The following is a 22,666-nucleotide window of genomic DNA, read 5'->3' as shown; positions in this document are numbered from 1 at the left end:
CTTTAGATCCTTTTAAAATACGTTTTCATTCGCTTTAAATGATAAGAAAAGCTAGGAGAACCAAGAGTAATTAACGATGACGAATTTTATACTTACGTCATTTGTTAAAACAAATACCGCAGCACATGCTAGTTTTTGTCGTCTTTGCGTGTGGGAAGTGTCGGTTGCTTAGCAACAGTAAAAGCCCACTTGCTACGAACCAATGCAAATCATTAACATGATTATTTTAGTATTTGTAATAAAACCATAGTTAAACCACGGAATTGAAAAAATACTTCCTACATAGGCTAGAAAAATACAAAAATATATAACGAAGTAGTAATTGAAACTATTCAAATTTACAAACAATATAAAATGACGCCGTCATAATGTCATTACAAATAAAATAAATATGATACAATCTCAACGACAAAAATGAAACATTAAACCCATCTGTCAAACACAACGCGCGGACGTGATCTGTGACGTCGAGCGCGTGTGATCAGGTGGCGGGTCAGCTGACTCCAGCAGAAACAGGAAGCGACCTGAGAGAATTATTAAATGTTCACATTTGCTGCCCGCGCGCCTGCGTTTCTTTCTTCGTATTTGTATTAAAGTCTTTGTGTCTGGTGGTGTGAAGGGGACATGTTCGCAACGGACGACGAGGACGGAGATTTTGTGTCTCCCACTGGAGGGTGAGCTCGTGCACGGACAAAGACACACAACCGGGCGTGCGAAATTCAACAAACTTTCGATTTATCTCGATCAAAATGTCTTACATCTACAGTATCGAAACAACTTTCATTCGGCGGGGATTAGAAGGTCAAAAATGATCGTGCAAGCGGTAATAAAAGAGATGAATATAGCAGAAACGTCAGCCCTCCTCATGGTGACGAATCTGCTCTTTTGAAGACTAGAGTTTGTTCCTTTAAAACACGGAATTGTTTTCATTCTAACACGTCAATGTCGCATAACTCCATTAGCTAAAGCATTTCTCATCTTTGAACAGTCTAGTTACAGATTCTCGGTTAGGGAGTTTGCATCCATTACACTGAAATCATGTCAATAATCTCATACTGAATTGGTTTCATTCTGAACTGAAATCTCACATCCCGCTATAAAGACTTCCCTAAATGTGTATGCAGATCATCACAATAAGAAGCAAACATAAACACTTAAAATGCGTCAGACATGATGTCATTTGCTTTTATATTTTGTTAATCTAATGCATTGACATTTGTAAACAGCGTTCAAGTTCTCTCTGGTGGAATCAAATGCCAAGTTTTATTATTGACGTCCATATGAAGGTGTAACTCCAACCCCCGGACGAGGCTTGAGACTAGTCCCAGACTAAAATGACTTCACTGAAATGAATCTTGAGAAGACGCATCTTAAACTATGTCAGTGCCGTTGCTTTGTTTCAAGATGCACATCAGAAATGTCTTTTTCTATAGCATTTTAACAAAAGCGACTTAAGTAGCCTGAATGAAGGCACAGTCTTGGCTTAGGCTGAGCCTTGTCTATAAAACCGGGCCTGTGAGTCTGTGTTTGTGTGGTTTAGGAATTAAAAACCGTTGACAGGGATTGTAGAGCGGTAGAGAGTTAGTATGTTAATGCCGCTCACATGCTGGTGGTCAGAAGTATGCACATGGTCTCGGTCTGGGACGTCTCGCAGTCACGAGGAAAACAACTTGAGTCCCTGTGTGGCTGTTGGCTTTTCTAGACGTGCTAAAACATCTGATGTTAACTAGAAGTGGACATTTAGTGGTATGAAGCTCATAAACACATTGTGAAGTGAGTCACTGGTCATCCTTGCGTCGTTTTGCTGGAGTCAACAGGTCAGTTGAGTATGGCAGCAATGCAGGACGATGCCTACGGATGGAAAGAGATCCATGGGTCAGTGCGGTGGTATGCTGTTATGTGGTTGTTACAGTGGTGTTATTGCGGGTGATTGTTGATGTTTTTGAGGCTAGCCAAAAACCCGCTGAAGTCAGCTGTCATTTTAAGAATTGGAAATGGAGCTCCGTTTTTGAGACTCGTGTGGCCTCATACAAGCAAAACAAGGCAATGGAGATAAGTGGATTTGTGTGCTGCCGAATCCTGGCTCACTTTTTTGTGATTTCAGGGCAAAGTTAGCTTCTCTTTTTGGACTGGATCAAGCAGCGAGCCAGGGCAACGAATCCTTCCAGTACACGGCTCCCAAACAGCCTCGCAAGAGCTCCGGGAACTCAGGTAGGACTTGAAGAACCTCCATGAATATAAACTGTGCCTTCAGTCTAATCCAAACAAATGTGCAGTATCAAAAACTTTTATTCTTAGCTTCGAAAGGCCAGTTCCTGTATTTTAATAATACTTCTAATCTTGTTTGATTTTTAATATTTTAGGCCAAAAGCCAGCCCCTCCTTCCAGCTCCCCCGCTGTTATCTTTGCTACTGCAGTACAGGCCTACAGATAGTAAGTCTAAAAAAACATTAAGTGATTATTATAAGATTATTAAGTGAAAAAATACGAGGTGAAATATAAATCAGCAGTGCTACGTTTTCGCACATCGAAAAATAAACCTCGAGCACTAATGTTTTTTTTCTGTGCAGTGTAAATGGACAATATATGAAACAAGGCAAGGTTGGAGCTGCTGTCCTTGGAAATCATAAAACTAAAGAGGTAAGTCATGTGATCATTTTTTAGTCTTAAAGAGACAGTTCACACATACATTTTTATTCTGTCATTTCCAAATCTCTATAAATATCTAAACAAAATGTATCAAGAAAGATATTTGTAAGAATGTTTGTAATCAGCTCTAGGGCATTATTGAGCTTTCTATTGTAGTAGGACGACTTCTACAATGGTAGACAATAGAGTGTGTGGATGGAATGCCGTTGTTTTTGATATTTAATAGTTTTTATTTAAATGATACATAATGTACAGTATATGTTAAACCTTTAAGTAGCTTCAGTATTAACTAGTTTGTAGTTTCATATACTGCATCTAAAAGAGCAGCTTAACTGTAGCTTTATTTAACATTGCCATCATGCGTTTTAGTTTGTTTTTAGTTATTTTTATGTTTTTAGTTTTCGTTACATTTAATTTTTTTCAGTTACACAGCATGCATGATGTTTATAACACAAGTATGTCTTTACTGTTCTTCAGTACAAGCTCCTGCTGTATGTCAGTCAACAGAAGCAGGTGACGGCAGCAAGAATCCACGGCGGCTTCATCCTCACTGTGAGCTCATATCCACTTTACTCATTTAAAGATAGTTAAAGAACGTCGTGATGTATATCATAACTATTCAACTTCAGTCCTGGAGGTCCCCTGTTCTGCATGGTTTAGCTTCAGTCTTTATGAAACGCATCTGAACAAACTAATGAGAGTTGAATAGACATACAGAGATTGGCAACAGAGTCGCATGGCAGTTGACGCCATATTAGACAGGGCAAGACATTCAGAACAAAATGGCGGCGCAGTTGTGTATACGTTTTTTGTTCAGTAAAACGCACAAAAACGTTTACATTTCTCAATGGTTTATGACCATTTACTTTTTTACTGTCAGCAAACCAATCAAACACAGCTCCCCATTCACTTGTATTTGTTTATAGGACAGCCTTGATCCCCCAATATAGTGGCTCTGTTGACAGATCCCAGCAACGTGCCAAATGTGATGGACCGGGTTAAAGCTAAACACTCCAGGATCAAAGTTCCTGCTGTATATACATATTGCATCTCATTGTTCTCCCACTCAGGTCCAGCCCTGTAACTACTGCACATTTTATGATGACCAGAGACAGAACTGGTCGCTGTTGTTTGAATCGGAGACAGCAGCTACAGACTTTTGCAAAGAGGTTTGTGTTTGCTGAACTCTATCTTTACGACAATCTGTTTTCTCTGGTGCTTCATGAAGTATATTGATCGTTTTAGGTTTGTCTGGCAAAAGTGAACTGTGGTGGTCCATTAGACTCTGTCCTGATTCAGGATCTTCTGCTTGGCGAGGGGAAAGCTGTGGAGAATGGAGACTCTTTAGAAGTCGCTTACACTGGCTGGTTACTACAAAACCAAACTATTGGAACGGTAAAGATAGTATTTCAATGTTTACACACCATTTTAAATCCAGGACCTTAGTGGGGTAGGAATTTTTAGGCTTGCTTGGTTTTCTGCTCTTCCAGATGTTTGACTCTAATCTAAATAAAGACAAACTGCTGAGACTGAAACTTGGGGCTGGAAAAGTCATCAAGGTGAGTGAGATGGGCTGAATTGAACGAAGCCTGGCTATAGACTGTGGTACAGCGGACTAATCTCTCTCTCTCGCTTGTTCTCAGGGCTGGGAGGAGGGAATGTTAAACATGCGCAAAGGCGGAAGGCGGCTAATGGTCATTCCACCCAGTCTTGGGTACGGGTCACAGGGCGTTCCAAACCGTGTCCCACCAGATAGCACACTGGTCTTTGAAGCAGAAATCCGCAGAGTAAGTCACAATCTTCACCTTCGTCCTTCACTTTATCATGGTTCTCTGACTGTATCCCAATTTTTGTGCTTTTAATAAATCTAACGTCATATTAGGATAAATGCTTCTTAAATCATATTGCATTTAATGTAGTACAGCAAAAGTACTTGATATACTTTTCCAGTAGATTTTCAAAGCATGTGTGCATGCTCGTTTTTTCTGTTTATATTACCCACAACCACTTGACCCTCTGAGAAGTTTTGTGACCGGTTTCTTTTTGTGTACATGCAGGTTAAGTGTGCTAAAGACGGAAGTTCAAGAGATTCTGCGGCTCCCTCTCCAGCTCCCAGTGTGGACAGTTTGGGCCCTTCTGAGCTCAACCAGCCACTCAGCACTGCTCCACCTACCCACAAACCTAGACAAGAAATACAGACTGGATTATCCAGGTGTGATTGAATTGAAGGGTTACAGTAATGGCACTTTCCCACTGCATAGTAGCGTCAGGTTTAGTACGACTCGGATCGGTACAGCTCACTTCACCTCGGCTCAATTTGTGTTTCAACAGTTTAGAACCGCTTCAAATTGGGTGGGATTAAAGGTCCAATGTGTAGTTTTTGGGAGGATCTATTGATAGAAATGCATTATAATATACATAGTGTATAAAGACCTTACATAATAAAGCGTTATGATTTTATTACCTTAGAATGAGTTATTTTTATCTACATACACAGTGGGTCCACTTGCATTTAATTTGCGATGCTTTGTCAGCCGTCGTAGTATTTCGAAAAGGAGTTGGTGGGGTGAGCGGTTGGTTGCAATTCACAACCGTGCCGCTAGATATTTCTGACTGGACCTTTAAGGGTCTCAATCAATAATAAAATGTTTTTCTTTTGTCACAAATCCAATGACACTGGTAATGATTCTCTCTGTACAATCGGTGATTGTGTGTAAACGCGTCACATTTTGGTATCGGTACAGTACACTTGGAACCTCAACCGTGGTGGTACTAAAAGAAAGTTCTGTACCTAGTGGAAACCCCCCAAAAGTGAGCTGTGCCGTTCCGTGCAGTACTATGCAGTGGAAAAGGACCTTAAGTTCATTCAGTAGTATTTGATTCCGGTTGCCGCCTTGATGTATTTTCTTTTGGTTGACAGCGAACCACCTCTTCGGGCAAAATCCAACTCTCTAAATGAACATCTGAGTGTAAGTTTTCATTCATTAGAATTTTTCTATAGATGTATTCTTTTTTTATTTATCTGTAGTTTTAAAGTGCAGTTGGATACAAGGCTTCACATGTGTGTAAATCTAGCCTGCAATATCTTGGTCCCCTTTAAAAAAACATGTAGTGACGTATAACGATGTTTTCAGAATCCTGATGCCAGTAAAGCTAAACTGATTTCTCGTATGGCCAAAATGGGCCAACCAATGCTGCCCTTCCTCACCGGTTCAGCTTCACATCCAGATTCTAGCGACTCAGAACTTGAGGTAAGAAGTAGAGAGTAAAGGTACTTCAGTGTCATAGACTAGCCCCAGTTTGCTTTTTTGATGCTTGTTGCATCATGCAGCGTTTTTTTGTTCATTCATCTGGAAATATTGAAACATTACGTCTTATGTTGGATCTTGGTTATTTCTGCAGGATACTAATGTGTCCAGACTGAGGGAACATAGCAGTGCACCATCACCACAGCCTGTACACATCTCTTCCTCTCCGATTTCAGTGCAGGGTAACGCATTCACCTGTTCAGATCCTTATAAATATGCTGGGCTTGACATTCACCAAATGCAGGTGATTTCAGCTACTCCCACTGTGATGGGATGAATATAATTCTTAAGTCAAACAATAAATGAATTGAAATATCACACTACGAAACGACAACTCCCATGAGCACAACCTGTGTTTGCTTGTAGTGATGCACCACATTGGTCGACGTCACAAGTCTTTTTGATGAAGTGAAATGAATGTGGAGCTTATGTGGCAATTTAGCACAAAATAGAGATTATGTTGAGAATGGCTGGTATATGGCCGAGACAGGAAAATAATATCCTTCATACCCGCAGCATGTTGACTAAACGGGCAAAAACGACTGGTTCGCTACAAGATAATTTTTGGGTGACTTTATATGTGTGGAAGCTACCTCAGTCTAATATTAGTCAATTTGTTTGCATCTTTTTGATTATATTCATTAGAAGCTCCAATGCTTTTCTAAACTGCATGTTTTTGTGCAGCTATATGACATGACGGTCATTGATGTACCTGCTAATTACTTATCTAGGAATGCCGGAATCCTCTGGAATCCGTTCTCTGGTTTGGCTACATTATATTGCATAAATGCATAAGATACCGATAGGCTATATGCTTACAAATTAATGAATCAATTAAACCGTGTCCACCAAAGCATTTTAGCCAGCTATATTTTAGAATAAATATTTTATAAAATATTGTGCTCATCTAAAAACGACCAGCTGGTGGCGCCTGAGAATGCTTTGGGGCACTGCGCGTTATTCGGGAGATGCGTTGGTTGCTGTGATTTAGAATATCCGCAACAGTTAGCTGAATCTCATTTCAAAGAATATAGCTTGATGTGAAAATGCATTAACCATTAATATTAACTTCTCCATTGTTGTGTTTGATGGTTGGTCGGTGTAGTGTCTGTCCCACCTGTTCTCCACTGTGATTGGACGGCTGTGTAAAAAAGGACAGTGTCGAGCTTTGGGTTTTACTCAAAGTTAAAAAATAACAAATGATAATAGACAGGGCAAAAGGACTCGTGAAATATCATTATGATACTGCCGTCCATCAGTTTGTCTAAATACATTTCTTTCGTACCAACTAACATTTTGAAAATACGGAAATTTTCATTAATCCTAAAAGTTATGTTACAATGACTTTACACAAAAATGTGTTCTGTTCGTGCTTCATGAATGAGACCCAATACACTTATATACTTATAGCTAAATTTATTGTTTATCATCACGTGCACGTTTTATTGCAGCTTCTGCCCTAATACCTGTTACTATGGCGACAGTCAATCCACAGCCCTTGATGGCAGGAGCAGTCCACGCCTTTCAGGTAAGTAATTCCTTTCATGTGTAGTTCAGCCCATTGTAAGTTTGGCAGGAAGAATACTTTAGATGGAGATTGAAGGGTCATTAGAAGTCAGATGTCTATCAGTTTATTTGAATGCGACTTCCTCTTTTCAGCCCGTCGGACAGATGTATCCCACACAGACTGTTCCTTATCAAGGTAAAGCGCATTGTTGTAAAATAGCCACAATTTGCTGGTCCTTTGTAACCTACAATGAAACAACTGCTGTCAGTCATTAACTTTATATACGCATGTCTGAATCATTTCTTGACTACAGCTGTAGTTGTAATTGTAAACTCTGTTCTTCAACAAGGAACTAGTGATGTCACATCCTTCTTAATGACAGAGGCTCGACAACACAACACTGAAATCCGATTGGCTGTTGGGAAAGTGGCTGACAAACTGGATCTATTGTCCTCTAAGGTCGGTACATAAGTACACAGACATTTACATGCTGTTCATTTAGACGTACACTATCTTAGCAATCCTTCTTTCTGTTTTCTACATTTTAGATGGATGACGTACAAAAGCACGGCAGCCTTTCATTGGGCTTATCTAACGTATCCATGGAAACTGCTATGATTATGCACAGCATTCAGAGAATTATACAGGTAATTGACTGGCGAGCATCGATTGGTCCGTGAAACCTTCATTCAGAATGTGATGTATTTACCCGTGATTTATTCAGGAGAACGAATGTCTGAAGAAAGAGGTGTTTGAGAAAAGTTCACGCATCGAGGAGCAGAACCGCAAGATAGGCGAGCTCATCAATCAGAACCAGAGGTCAGAATCTCAGGCTAACTCCAATGATTTCACGGTTTACTGAACATGATGCACATTAGTTCAGACTGGATGCGTTTGTGTTTACGCTGCAAATTTTCTTATTGAGCATTTATGTTTTTTATTGTACAAGTTAAATCAAGCCACATTTACTTGACAAGTTATTAGTCTTGTTTTATGAAAGAAAATAAATATCGAAGGTCCACCGTATGATATTTAGCGGCATCCAGTGGTGAGGTTGCGAATCGCAACCAACGTCTCACCCTAGCTCTCCATCCCGTTCGCAGCACGACGGAGGCTGACACTGGACTTAAGGTTCAAATTCACTACAAGACTTTTGCTCAGATTTTCAGTCTGGACTTGTTGCATATAGTCTGTGTCAGTCTGCAGATTTGATCAGTTAGTGTGTTTTTATCTGAAACGGAGTATGCAAGTGTATGATGTCTAGTTGAAATAAAATCTGTTCAGATATTAGAAGTCTTGTAGTGGCTTCCAGGCATAAGATGTCTTACGAGAGCAGTTTGTCCCTTTTGGGCGACTGTAGAGACATGTGGTGTGTATGTATATAGAAATAGCTCATTCTATGGTAAGAAAAAGTCTTTATACATCTCTGAAGACATAGTTATTTCAATAGGGCCTTCAATAAGAAAAAAACAAGCTTGAATTTAGTTTGATTGAAGTACCTAATTGAAATACATTTTTCTTACCCCATTGGCAGATGTTTTGTTCCCAGTATTCTTATTGAGCGATGCTATAGTTTTCTCAGGTCACTTTCCTTGTCAAGTAAATGTATCTGAATTGATTATAATATATATATATATATATATATATATATATATATATATATATATATATATATATATATATATATATATATATATATATATATATATATATATGTACTAGAAAACATATTATAATAAATATGTACTAGAAAACAAGTCAAAAATGCTTTGTATGAAATTATTGTGAGGGTTCACCAAAAAAGGAAAATTCTGTCATAATTTTCACACTCTTGTCGTTTCAAACCTGTTTGATTTTTTTTGTTATGCAGAACACAAAAGAAGAATGTTGTAAACTGGCACCCGTTCACTTGCATTGGTTTGTCCACACAATAGAAGTGAATGGAGGCCACTGCTGTTTGGTTACTTTTCATCAAAATATCTTATTTTGTGTGTTGCTGAAGAAAGAAAGTCATACAGGTTTAAAAAGACAAGAGGGGAGAGTAAATGATGACAGTTTCTTCATTGTGATCTATCACTTTAAGTTGATTATTTCGCAGAAGCTTATTAATTATCATTAAATTAAAATAACCAATGGACCTTCTTCACAAGCCTGTTATGACACGTTGAACATCAGCATCGTAAATCCTTTTTCAATGTATGTAAGATTATTACACTACTTACTTTGTAATAATGGTCAACGCTAATTCAAGGATGTTTCTTATACATCATCACAGTAAATTTGACTTCATTCTCTCTTTCTCTCTATTATTTTTATTTTGTTGAAAGAAGTGAGGAAACTATTGTTGAGTTTTACTATTTGAGCAATTGAGGATGAGAAAAATTTGATTTGTGGTAGTCTCCCATTCACCGCTATAGAAGTTTACCCAACCCGGAAACAGTGAAAAAAGGTCCATTGTTTACATTTCTAATTGAAACACAGCCATTCCCGTTAGCACCCCTTTCCATCAAAATCTAGTGTCAGCTGTTATTCTCAATGAATACAGTATGGCTGTAGATTCAGATTCTGTTGCACTTTGTGCCGTGGTCATGTAGGTACATGGAGCAGAGTAACCTGCTGATGGAGCAGAGAAATGACTCTCTGAAGAACAGCAGTGAACAATGTCAAGCCAGAATTCTGCAAGCAGAACAAGACAAGGTACAGTACCAGCAATGACACTTTACCCAAACCTCCTGCCGTCTAAGCAGCATCAGAACCGTCATGAAAAATCATACATTCTACAAAAATCTTTTCATTTGTTATATATGATGTGGCACAAACATTTTCCATCTCACACTCACAATTATGTACAATCATAAACTTATTACAAACATCTGATTGAGATGTTCGAGAATATGTATCCTTCATTCATTATTTATTTGAAGAATAAAGCAAACATTGATACTTCTTACAACACCTTATTTTCTGGCTGAGAGCTTTAAGTGGTGACTGCTCTCGTTTCCCAGCATGCACTGCCACAGGAATTGGGCTGGGATCAGGTGAGCAAGCTGTCTCGCCTCATTCAGTTCGTCGTAGTGTTCACACTATCTTTTAATCCAGTTTATCATCTCCCCTGCTCTCTGTTGTGTTTTTACTGTTGTTTTAACAGGCCACACTCATTAACCAATCAGCTTTCAGCAGGGCCACACAACTTTACATCCATCGCTGTTTCTACTCTTCTCGTTCTGTTATCATTCCAGTCCCATTTTAATTTCATCTTAGAAGTTTTAACATCACATTAGCAGTTGTAAGGTTTGTTGTTAGACAAGCCTTTCTCTCTCTCTCTCTCTCTGGAAGGTGCGGTTAAGCGAGGAGTTGGCTTCCTCCACAGCACGGGTGTCAGAGCTGCAGCTGGAGTTGACGTCGCAGCAGCAGAAAGCTGCGGTCCTGCAGACCAAACTGAATTCAGCCCTGCAAGACAGCCAGCAACATTGTACACAGATCACAAGTCTAGAGACCCAGCTACTGGGTGAGCAGCATTACATGTTAAGACCGGTTCACATCACTGACGATAACATATTAGTCCAAAATCGGTATCTCAGAAGCGTGTCCAGTTGATGTTTCACTGAGAGATATTACGACTTGTTCTGCCGAATACAAATGTCTTTTTAAAATTGTGGGCGGAATTGTTTTGGTAATAATTGTAATGCAAATGTTCCAATGCAAGAATTCTTAAAGGAATAGTTAACCTTTCTATAGAGAATGTAGAAAGCTATACAGTAGGAATTTAAATGACTATGGTCAAGTCAATGGGGACCATTTTTGGTTGAACTATTAAGAATTCAAGAATTCTCCTTTCTTCATTTCTCTTTACCGGCTGTTATATTGTTGCTTTATTTTTGTAACGACAGGAAAATGACTTGACACGTCATATCATGTGTGGTTACGAACATATCTGTGTGTTTGTGTATTTCAGAGTTGAAAGAAACAGCAGAAAGGGTGCAAAGCCAATACAAGTCGGAGAAGCAGAAACGGAAGGAAATAGAGCTCAAACTCAACGGTTTGGAGGAAGAGCTACAGGACGCGAAGACCGACAAGAACAGTTTGGAGAGAGTGAGGAGCTTTTTGAGACTTTAGGTCTGTGTGAGAAAGACAACATGATTGAATCTTCTTTGGGCCTTTTATTAAGACTTTCTCTGAGAGGAAGAGGAAGTGGCAGGCGGAGAGACAACGCTGTGATGAGGAACTGGAAGAGGTGAGGAGGGCGGCTCAACAGGAGATGGACAACCTCAGGAACCAATTACGGAAAGCCAGAACCAGCACTGACCACGCTGCAGCTGGACAGGTACATTTTCTGACAACAAACAATTCAAATTGTATGTAAATGTAAACTTATTTTGATTGATTTCAGATTGTTTATCACCGTTTATGAACATATTTGTATGAATAGTTATAGTTGTATCATCAACCTGATGAAATCAATGGTAGTCAATGTAATGACCTCACTTATAGTGACACAAGCGTGCGCATGTGTGTGTGCAGCTGACTCAGATGCAGGCTGACCTGGAGCATGAGTGGCAGATGAAGTGTGATCAGACTCTTGCAGCAGCATGTGAACGGCATAGAAGAGAAATGACTGAACTGACCGAACACAGAGACGCACTGCAGATCAAACTCACACAGCTACAGGAGAAGGTACAGTTTTTATTCTGTGTGATTATTATTTTAATCTGTATTTTATCAAATCTCTTGTAATATCAACCTTACACCGTATTTTACCTGCACATAGTTTAATGCACTCAGACACTCCCGAGAGTCAGAGGTGCAAGATCAGGACCAGACAGAAGAGTTACAGACCTTGAGAGAGAAGGTGAGGCATCTCTAGTATCCAGTTATTTAGTATTTTATATGTTTGGCCAATTCCAGCGTTATGAATGTGACTTATTTAGTCAAAACTCTTAAGGGGTCATATGACACGGCTAAAATGAATATTATTGGTTGTTCTAGATGTAATGCAATGTATTTACACGATTTAAGGTAAAAAATGCTGTATTTTACACAAACCGTGCATGTTTGTATCTCTTTCATTATTTTTGTGTGAATACTGCAAGTGTGTGACGGAAATCGAACGCCTCTTACCATATTTGGAACATCAGGTTCCAAAGCAATTGTACTGACAGGTACACCCACCGTACTTGCATATACATGTGGGCGGTCTTAGTCGAGTCATACCACGAACTGACGTAGATTTGTGGGGTTTGGTTACGAGGCGATTCATGCTGGTCTGGGTGAGCTTTCGCTTGTAGATAGAATGCATCTTTTGTTTCCGACACTTAAATTATTGCAATTTTACGCATCTAAACATGAGCAACTTATAACACACCAAAGACACAGAAAAACATGTATTTGCGCCATATTTTCAGAGAATGTATTTATTACCAACATATTGAAGCATCTTTGTGTATTTATCCTAAACCGCTGATGATAGACATCAAAGAAACATCAGTCTGTACACCAGTATAAAGAAACCTGTGTAATATATGTGTCAAAAAAGGATGCAAGTGACAACCCCTTTGGTCACAAGCTGTATATTGTGCTTCAGTGCTCTGCGCTGGGTCAGAGAGCCGAGTTTCTGAGGCAGCAAGGAGAGGCGCGAGTGTCTGAGCTGGAGAGAAAACTGGAGGAGAGGCAACCACAGGCTGACACAGCAGAAGAGGTGAGAATACTACTACTATGGTACATTTAAAGCAATAGTTCACTGTGAAATAAATATTCTCTCACAATTCACTCACCAAATCCCAAAGGTACTTGAGTTTCTTAATTTTATAACAAAATGCTCAAGCCCTGAAAACACATCCTGCACTGTACGTTCAGCACTCCAGTGTGTTATTAAATCTATAAAACACCCTTTTTCTTCTGCAGAACACAAAAGAAGATATTTTGAATAATGTTGTTAACAGCCCCCCATTCACTTTGATTGGTTACAATAGGAGTAAATGGGGGGCTGCGCGGTTCTGTTACCAAACATTTTCTATAATATCTTTTGGTTTGAAATGACGAGGGCTTTTTGAAGGTGAACTACTCCTTTAATATTTTGAGCTTATTTAGTGAATTTTCAGTGTAAACTAACAGATCCAGGTGCTTCATTGATATAATAATAACATTGAATCCTAATGGCTGGTACGTGTCTCGTGACCAGTTGTCACTTGTGTTTTGAGAATCTGTTTTAATTTAGCTAAATCAGCTCAAAATATTCATAGTTTTCTCTCACAAATGTATTGTTTTAATATAGAAATATTTATTAATCCACTTGAGGTATTTGAAATGCTATACTTTACTATTTTGGGTACCATATATATGGCAAGTTAATGCAACGCATTGTTTGTGTTTAACTGAAGAAATAAAGTCATATACTGTACTGTGCATCTGGGATGACGAGTCAATTATGAGAATTTTCTTTAAGGCACTCCTGTCTTTGCTCTATTGTGAAAGTGCTTCTTTAAAGATATTATTAATGTTCAAAACTATATTTAAATTATATTTCATTGTGCTGTGAATTGAATCCGATGTCAACTTCACACTCCCACTATCCAAACTGTGTCTATTGACAGGTAAAGCGAGTGATGAACGGTGTGTTCCAGTCCCTGAGGGGGGAGTTTGATCTGAATGAAACCTACACAGGAAGTGCTGTACTGAGAGCGCTGGTCAACACCATCAAGGTCTACCTTCATACAATACATGACAAAACATAGCACTTCTTCATAATGTATATTGAAAGCATTCCCTTTTTTTCAATCACAGACTGTAACACTGCAGCTCCTTACTAGGAACGACAAATCTTTATCTGAACACAGCGAGAAAGATGAGGATGCAGAGATGGACGAAGAGAATGAGGGTGATGAGCAGCCTGAACAGAAGGTGCATATAAACGGCAGCAGAGAAGAAGAGGAGAGGAACAGAGATTCGGCAGGACAGGATGAAGAAGTGGAAGAGGAAGAGGCAGAAGAAACAAAGGACCTTGAAAGAGAAGACCAGAGTGAACAGAAAGTCGATGAGGAAGTGGTTGTAGAGGATGGAACTAAAGGGGAAGCGGTTGAAGAGAAGGAAGTAAACGTTCATGTTAGCACAGAAGAAAATGTGCCAGATCAGGTTGTGGAGTCGGACAGTGAAAATGGTACAGAGGACACTAACATCACCCCCAAACAGGAAGTGATTACAGAAAAATCAGACAACGCCACTACCACACAGGAAGTGAAGGTAATTAATGAGGCGTCAGTTGAAGCAGAAAGTGCAATGTGTGGACCCCCTGTGAACCCACCACCTTCACCTCCTAACGCTTCTGCACAGCTCTCCAGGTCGGTTGAAAAAGTCATTTTGGGCAGAACTGTGCCTTTAATTTAGTCGTTGAATGATTATTTCCCGGCATAGCTGTTAGACAGCACAAATACTGTAGGACGCAAATGAGATTTTGCAGCTGTTTAAGTGAACTGGAATGCAGCATTCAAGCAATTGTGATGATTTGTGTTTAATTCATTAGTAATCCAATGAAGCATTCACATTACTAAATATAACTCTCTATACATTAACCTTTAAATGTATCAACTAATGAACCACCCTTAATCTATCATGTGATCTTTTCCCCCTATAACATATGCGTCCCTCTATACCCTCAACGTTTGTCTTTTCTCTCTGTGTGCTCATCCTGCTGTTCTCTAGTACACCTGAGAGAGGACAAGAGGAAAAGGTGGAGGAACCATTTTTCCAAAGCCCCGCCCCTCCCAAGCCCACACCTGAAGAAGAGGAGGAGCTGGTGAGCAGAGCAGGACGGACACAGACAGACAGACACACACACACACACACACACACACACACAGCTTGAGGGTTACCTTATAGTTGGTTGTATCCCACAGTGAAAGATGGCACAATATGGACTGTCCTATAATGTGCTGCTAATATTACAAAAAGAAAATAATACATAATAAATAATGTAGAATTTGTTTGCATTCTTCTATTTTAAGATTTCACAGAATGCATCGCTGCAAATAGGTTCGTTGTGTCATTGTAAGCCAGTTTTCATTAAGTCCTTAACAAATATTTAGCTGCAATGTGTTAATGTGGCTTGAGGGAACTTGTACTTGATTGGACATTAAGCCGGATTTCTATATGTACGGATTCAAATAATACGATTTGTCCTCAGAGTTTAAAGGGATGCCCCCCTCCTGCTCCTCTTTTTGGTGATGACAGCGAGGAGGAAGACCTGGATTGGCTAGGCTGATGTGACCCTTCTTCACCCGTCGTGTGTCAAAACACCAGTGCCAGGTCTGATGTCAAGGACACCAGATAAACTCTGACATGAGGGATGTGAGCTTTGTGTGTGCTAGTATGACAGCAGAGGACACTAGATTTCATTAAAGGGTTCTGGAGACAGATCGGTTTCAGAGTAACCATAAAAGACCTTAAACAGCACTGAATGATGGAGGTATGGACTGAGTGCTGCTTATGAAACCAAGCGCATAGAAGTATTAAATAAGTTTAAGAAATCATCTCTAAACATACTGTAAATCAAAACCATTGATTTTTCTCTTTTAAAATGTTAATTTATGATTCAGTTTTTCCGATGAAGGATCGATGCGTAATGCTGATGATGTATCTCTAACTCGTTCTTACGAGTATTTTGCTACAGCCATCGGTCCAATGTTAATAAAGCAATTAATGAGGCCAGTTTCTTTTCAGAATTATAACTAAACGGATAAAATAATGCTGGTATTCATGACAGACACCTTTATGGATGGCCCGGCCCTGCAGAATTGACCCGCTCAGCTGGTTACCAAAGACAACCCAAATTCATACTAGGTTAAAATAATCACTTTGTTTTAATGTCATTTCTACAGATGAGAGATATATGTGTGTAAAAACACAAATAAGCGTAGGGCAACAAAACATCAGGACAGAGCAGATTCATACGGGTCAGTGTAAAACAGACGAGTTGCAGTCCCGTGGATGTGCTTACGTTCCTGAGCTCCCAAATGACATCGTATGACACTATGTGTTTAGTTATTGTGTTCATACTTTCAAGTGCTTGCTGCAGACAGGTGTGTCAGTCTCTTGAAGAAATCCCATCACCTATGAAAGCTGATCAGTTCTCCACGTATACGAGGAGTTATCAAGGACAACAGAATCTGGATTATTGAAAACACCAGAGACGATCATCGTAGGTCTAGCATTGATACAGTGCCTTCTGTGATTTTAATGTGGCTCCCATTCTGGGGGAAAACAAAGACGAGACTAAAGTTGACATTTGTAGTGTCAAAGCATTTCTCAGACAAAGATTATTAGTTTTCTAACCAAATGCATCATATGCAATTATTTTCTTAGAAGATGTAAAGATGTTTCTTTAAATAAGAAATCAAATAGTAATGGTATTAACATTAACAAAGATTATTATACGGTAATATAAAACGATATATTGCTTGATTCTGATTAGCCAGTGGCGACATTTGTAGGTTTGTTGTTCACAGATAACAACCTCTCAAAACTAACACCACGTGGTAACCCGGATGCAACACATCATTTTTGTGACATTTGAACATCATTTCTTACCTTAAACGCCTTTTCCATTCGGTTAAAATTAGCTATTAAAAATGTTTCTAATTCACATTTCATGTCCAGTTTTTTCTCATGTGCCAAGTAGCCGGCTGTTATCACGAAATAAGCCTCTTCAATGTGATGCAAGACCCACTGACGGGGCTTATTTCTGCTATAACAACCTGCTGCCTGTACATTAACCCTTACTTAATGCATATGACATTAAGTAATATTACTCATTGTTAGTACATTCTCTAATTTTGTGTAATGTTCTAAGTGCTTATATATGGAAAAACATACAATACTATACATTGTTTACCGTAAACAAAGGAGGTTCTTTTGGATGAGGATGAAAGCCTTTTTGAGTACAGGTTGAGATCTCCTCCATACCGTAGTCAGTCAACCTGAAGTAGCCTGTCCTGTGATACATGGACACATTATGAGTGTTCAACACAAGCATCTCCAAAGCACAATATAACAGCACGTCAGTTGAATTCCATATGATTTACTCTGTAAAAGAGCTTTTCTATCTATCTTTGTTTCTGGACTTACTCGTTGAACTTTGGAGCGCAGACGATGGCAATGGACTCTGGCAGCATCATCTGGTAAGAGCAGTGTGTGTGCAGGTCTACGCTGGAGAGGAAGGCTGTCTGTGTGGGGTGGGTCTGAGGAACAGAGAGAGACAGTAACATTAAGACCCCGGGTTAAATGCAGGCTGTAGTAAATCAGGATGAATGCTCTCTGATCCACTGTACTGATGTTACACTATGATGAGGTATATGCAATGTAATGTCAAATAAAACATTTCAAGGTGAAGATGAATGTCCAGTGTGTGTCATACATGTATCCAGCCGAGAGTGATGAGCTTGTACTGGTCCTGCACTAGGAAGAGCTCTTCTTCGTTCTCTGTGTCACAGTAATCCGGACCACCACACTGTTTTGGCACGATCACATGGGTCACTGTGAAAGCGTTCCTGTTCTGCAATAAACACATAAACGTTGACTATGAATGTGTCCGAGGAAACATGCACAATGCGATTGTGATCATATTGGATTTTACAATGTTAGCAGTTTGCATGATTTTGTTTGTCCCAGATGTTTCTTGCGTGATACATAAAGTTAGTGGACGTAAACAACACACTCACCAAGCTCCCACAGAGTATCCCGCACGTCTCCACTGCTCTGATGGTGTTGTTATTGGCCAGTAGCAGGAATTTGCTGCAAAGCTCTGCAGGAATATCGATTTGCCGTAAGCCGTCTACCACTGTAGCTAAAACACAAACAGAACAGTTCTCAATAACACAACAACATAGAAACACACTTAAGTGAGGTTTAGGAGCGAGGCATACTGTTGCTGCTGAGATGACCCGGTTTAAGTGAGCGATCAAACGTGGGAAGTGCGGCTGGGCTGGGAGCCGATGGAGCGCTGTGATTGGCTGAGGGGTACTGCGGACTCTGAGGGGGAGTGGGGGAAGCTGGGTAGGGCACGGGTGGGCCCTGGACCCCGGGTATGAGGAGCGTGTCTTCCTGAGGACGAGCTGGGGTGCTGAACTCGTGTATGATATGCTGGTGCTGGCTTTGGCGCTCCTGCTGACGTATCATCTCCTCAAACTTGCTGAACTGCTCCTGCTCCAACTGTCTTCTCTGCATCTCCGCCACACGCTGCCTTTCCGCCTCCAGCTCCCGCTGGCGAGATAACTCCCGCTCCATCGCTGCTGTTTCTGCACGCTGACAAACACACGAGAGAACAACAGTCACAAATGTACAAAGCATTAAAGTGATCGTTTCTGTCATCATTTACTCACCTTCTTGTCATTTCAAACCTGTAAGGAACATTGAGAAAGTTGGTAACCGAACAATGGCGGCACCCATTGACTTATATTGTATGGACACAAAACTACTGTCAATGGGCTCGCCGCTGTTCAGTAACCAACTTTCTTCAAAAAATGTCTTATGTGATCTACAGAAGAACGATATATTGTGCTGTGTGTCATCCACACAAATTAAACACCCTAAATGTTTACCCCATATATCAGAAATGTTACAAGACTGACCTGTGGCTCCCCCTTGTGGCTTAATCCAGTGTGTGCACAAATAAATGGCTGCGTCCGAAATCGCATACTGTGACAAAACGTACTGAATTTGAATAAGTACCTACCTATCAACCGTTTAGGAAGTACGTTCTATATAGTATGCGTGGGAGTAGTATAAATACATTTCGGACATGCTGCGTCTGCCATGTTTTATGCTATTTGTCCTATAACGTATTAACAACAATCTACACGTGGGCATTGATAAAAAACTATTTAGCTAATTTATTTATTATAAATAAACGTCCGCCTTAAAGTTATATTTATTTGATTTCCTATTGAACTTTGCCCGTTGCTCAGCTCCTGTGGCATCATGGGATAAATAAGTGTCCATCCGATCCACACTCACGAATCTCGGCGGTAGTAGTAGATCATCCGGATAATTCTCACCTGCTGTTTTTTGCATACTGAGGTTTGGGACACACTATTCGTGACTCATACTCATTTTCGCCTACTATAAAGTATGGAAGTAGGTGATTTCGGACACAGCCATTGTGTCTTCCAACTGCGCTTTTCCGGTGCATTGTGGTTGCGAAAACTTACATTTGAACATCTTCACAATGTGAATAACACATACCATAAACCCTGTTTATTTTGGCCCCAAGCTTAATTTCTATTGTCTAGTCTTTCGTAAAAGTTTCTCTAACTGGCAGCCATGCCAATGACATGCACGGTTGTAACGTTAAAAGAATGCCAGTTGCCTGGACTGACAAGGTACAATACGTATTATGGGTTCAACGCGTACTTTTATTTTCAATGGTTATAAGTCCAAAATGTATATAATATACATATATAATATTACTGGTGGCTGGTTTTTTTACTCGTCGTGACAGCAACAGATGATCAAATAGTGTCAGAGTTTGTAAGACATTCTAATACCCGTTTCACAAACACGCAGCACGCCCAAATTACGTGTGTAGCACGCAGTTGAACCACGGGGTAATTTGGATAATTTTAAAGACATTGAAGAGCAAACGCCCTCTGCGAAGCTCCCTTTACCCCCTATACGTTTATATAACTATATAATTTATGCGGTTTTCGTGGGATTTAAATAATCTTAAAATGATCACAGGATCAAATTAGCCGCTCTGATTCAAGATTTGTCCCTTGAACCACCTGCCGGTAATTTGCTGATGTGTTACACGCGGCGGACTGCCTACCACTATACATAAGATGTCTTTAGTAAATTATTGTATAACAGTATTCGTACTCACAGTAAAATGATTTTAATATTATGATATAGTACATCTGTATATTAAAGGGGTCATATGACACGGCTAAAAAAAATATATGGGCAACTTATAACATACCAAAGACACAGAAAACATGTATTTGCGCCATATGACCCCTTTAATCATTAAAACAAGACTTATGGCATTTACAGGAGCGCTTTTTCATAACGTTAACCATTACAGGAGAATTTTTCTGGGAAGGGAAATGCGCATTACCTTTTTGCTGAGATACAATTCGTATTCGTTCTCATATCTCTTTTGTAAATGCTTCTTCAGCAGTTCTGCTTGAGGGAAGGCTATCTCCTTTAACTTCTGTTTAAGAAACAACAGCAAAACAACATCAGCCGATGTGCTATGTTTATAGGTCGATCATTATTCTCCTGACATGTTTTCAAGTCGAAACCAAATGACTTTACCCTTAAAGTTTCCTTCTTCTCGGGAATATTAGGAAGCTTATATTCTGGATGCTTGGGGAGCTTTTCAATAAAAAGCCTGACGGATGAAAACAAATAAATATTTGTAAAGAATATATATATTTGTAAAGAATAGTTATAAAAAAGGCAGAATGTACCAATTCTTTATACTTCCAAATCATATATTGTTGTTAGTGGTTGGATGGTGATTTTAACCCATTTTAACTAAAGCCTCCAACATTACCACGGAATGTTAGACGGCGTAATAACATTAACATGAAAAGGAGAGTGACAAGAATGTCAGTGCATACCAGAAAAACAAATATTTTGATTTACGAGGGAACACGAAGAACAATAAATAAATATATTTTATGGATTTTGGAGAACAGAGCACTGTACTATTAGAGAGTCTTAAACTGGCCATTTCTGAAACGTCTATTTAGGGTTAAATGGAAAAGGCTACAATACAGAGCTCTACTTACGTGATGTATTTATTGTAGAGGACAAAGGCATGCTCTGTGTTGCCCTCCTCCGCGTACACCTGGGCCATGCGGAAAATCTCCATGCCCGAGCGAAAGTATCTGCGGAGGGGTACAGCTTCATTCATGTCCACCGTGCTGCCCTTCTTGGTCAAGGCCCGCATCCTCTCCTCCGGGGACAAACTCACATCTGCGTGGTCCAACATTATACGGACGTGGTCCCAATCAAGACCTTCAACTGTGATGCAAAAGTAGAAACAATGGAAACATTACGTGACTGTTTGCTTTGAAGGTTGTATACAGAAGTCTCCTATAAACTTACTGCATGAAATAAACAAGGCAACACAACTCTGTCATCAGTTTTGCAGTTGATGGATAAGCCAGGAGAGATATGTATACTCTGTATACGCTTGCTAAATGTTTAATAAAAGTATTTTAATACATCATTGTACGCAACATTGACGTACACATTTGTGGAAATCATGAAGTCTATTTGAATATTTCTTTTATTTTGAATTGAGTGACTTTTAATGTGCTAAGGACAGTGTTAACGTGTATAAGAAATAAAATAAAACATTTCATAACGTGGCCTTATCTGTACGGTTTTATAAATAAGAATACATTCTTGCAATAGTAGGTACACTAAAAATGAATTAGTCTTTTGTAATATATATATATTTATAAAGGATGGAAAAAACATGATAAGCTCTCAAGACATGATGTATATCGCATTCATAAGCTCACTTTATAAAGACATGTCGTGTCAATAATAATAAACTACTTATATGTTGTTTTACAGAAAAAAGTGAAATATAATAAGTGTTGTGTACTATTGTGTGTGTGTGTGTTTGTGTTGCGGCTAGCTGGCTAACAGTTAATGGTTTCGGACTCTTACCCTGATGATAATAATAATAACAGACTCCGTCGGCTGAAAAACTCATTCACATTAGCAGACAAACGTCGTCCATTGCCTCATGGATTTATTTGATTCAATTCAAATCCGTTTAACTTGTTTCTACGGCTCTGTTTTCATCCTTTACGCTTTTATTCTCAACTACTCACTTCCGTTTCCTGTATGACGCAAACAAAAACTCTGTCGTGTCAGTTTTAGCTCCCTCTATTGATCAAGATGAAGAGTCCGTTTGCAAAACTCCGTTTTTAAAAATGTTCATAAATGGTGTTTTTTTAAGTAAACAAACCGTTGATGGGTTGTTTTGATCAAGTATTTTTATAATAACTCAAAAATGTGTCTGACTAACAGAATACAATCATAAAACATGATTTTGGGATCTTTTTTGCGAATAAACTCTTCAGATCAATTAGAAGTGGAGAATGTTGTTTTGCGGACATATTTATATAACACAGAACATATTCATCTATCCTACAATTTAACTCCGCCGTGGAAATGACATTACAATCATTTT

General features: G+C 39.3%; 2 protein-coding genes across 7 annotated transcripts; one reads left to right on the top strand and one right to left on the bottom strand.

Annotated features, from left to right (window-relative positions):
- Window positions 1-448: 448 nt before the first annotated feature.
- fkbp15b (FKBP prolyl isomerase family member 15b) lies at window positions 449-16,306 on the top strand. 4 transcript variants are annotated; one of them, XM_079467879.1, is made up of 30 exons: window positions 449-674; window positions 2,105-2,211; window positions 2,364-2,433; window positions 2,571-2,640; window positions 3,127-3,201; window positions 3,720-3,818; window positions 3,895-4,044; window positions 4,140-4,208; window positions 4,293-4,436; window positions 4,707-4,861; window positions 5,570-5,618; window positions 5,784-5,900; window positions 6,052-6,139; window positions 7,409-7,485; window positions 7,617-7,659; window positions 7,814-7,923; window positions 8,013-8,111; window positions 8,189-8,283; window positions 10,059-10,161; window positions 10,801-10,972; window positions 11,420-11,556; window positions 11,633-11,788; window positions 11,986-12,138; window positions 12,233-12,313; window positions 13,046-13,159; window positions 14,055-14,162; window positions 14,245-14,798; window positions 15,160-15,253; window positions 15,462-15,504; window positions 15,641-16,163. In XM_079467879.1, coding segments are annotated over exons 1-30 (3,384 nt in total). In that variant the 5' UTR covers window positions 449-624; the 3' UTR covers window positions 15,643-16,163. The 4 variants fall into 4 exon arrangements, with proteins under 4 accessions (XP_079324005.1, XP_079324003.1, XP_079324002.1 ...); XM_079467878.1 differs by adding an exon at window positions 1,818-1,875 and having other exon boundaries at window positions 605-674; window positions 15,462-15,663; XM_079467877.1 differs by lacking the exon at window positions 15,462-15,504 and having other exon boundaries at window positions 15,641-16,306.
- stambpb (STAM binding protein b) lies at window positions 16,296-22,337 on the bottom strand. Of its 3 annotated transcripts, none has more exons than XM_079467880.1 (10): window positions 22,138-22,337; window positions 21,246-21,480; window positions 20,767-20,842; window positions 20,567-20,662; window positions 18,378-18,756; window positions 18,174-18,298; window positions 17,870-18,007; window positions 17,581-17,693; window positions 17,348-17,447; window positions 16,296-16,706 (listed from the first exon to the last, which is right to left on the bottom strand). In XM_079467880.1, the coding sequence occupies exons 1-10, from the start codon at window positions 22,181-22,183 to the stop codon at window positions 16,650-16,652; spliced, it is 1,365 nt and encodes a 454-aa protein (XP_079324006.1). In that variant the 5' UTR covers window positions 22,184-22,337; the 3' UTR covers window positions 16,296-16,649. The 3 variants fall into 3 exon arrangements, with proteins under 3 accessions (XP_079324006.1, XP_079324008.1, XP_079324007.1); XM_079467882.1 differs by having other exon boundaries at window positions 16,300-16,706; window positions 18,174-18,256; window positions 22,138-22,324; XM_079467881.1 differs by having other exon boundaries at window positions 16,569-16,706; window positions 18,174-18,286; window positions 22,138-22,324.
- Window positions 22,338-22,666: the final 329 nt, after the last annotated feature.

Source organism: Barbatula barbatula (assembly GCF_947034865.1).
Source record: "Barbatula barbatula genome assembly, chromosome: 11".
Taxonomy (NCBI): domain Eukaryota; kingdom Metazoa; phylum Chordata; class Actinopteri; order Cypriniformes; family Nemacheilidae; genus Barbatula; species Barbatula barbatula.
This window is presented reverse-complemented; position numbering and strand designations above follow the sequence as displayed.

Excerpts from the sequence above, each read along its gene's own strand:
- fkbp15b (XM_079467876.1), top strand. The coding sequence starts at position 625 with ATGTTCGCAACGGACGACGAGGACGGAGATTTTGTGTCTCCCACTGGA. Across the intron at positions 10,162-10,800 it reads TGCAAGCAGAACAAGACAAG|GTGCGGTTAAGCGAGGAGTT; the intron begins GTACAGTACCAG and ends TCTCTCTGGAAG. Across the intron at positions 11,789-11,985 it reads ACCACGCTGCAGCTGGACAG|CTGACTCAGATGCAGGCTGA; the intron begins GTACATTTTCTG and ends GTGTGTGTGCAG.
- stambpb (XM_079467880.1), bottom strand. The coding sequence starts at position 22,183 with ATGAGTTTTTCAGCCGACGGAGTCTGTTATTATTATTATCATCAGG. Across the intron at positions 20,663-20,766 it reads AGAAGAAGGAAACTTTAAGG|AAGTTAAAGGAGATAGCCTT; the intron begins GTAAAGTCATTT and ends TTTCTTAAACAG. Across the intron at positions 17,448-17,580 it reads TGCGCTCCAAAGTTCAACGA|GACAGGCTACTTCAGGTTGA; the intron begins GTAAGTCCAGAA and ends CATGTATCACAG.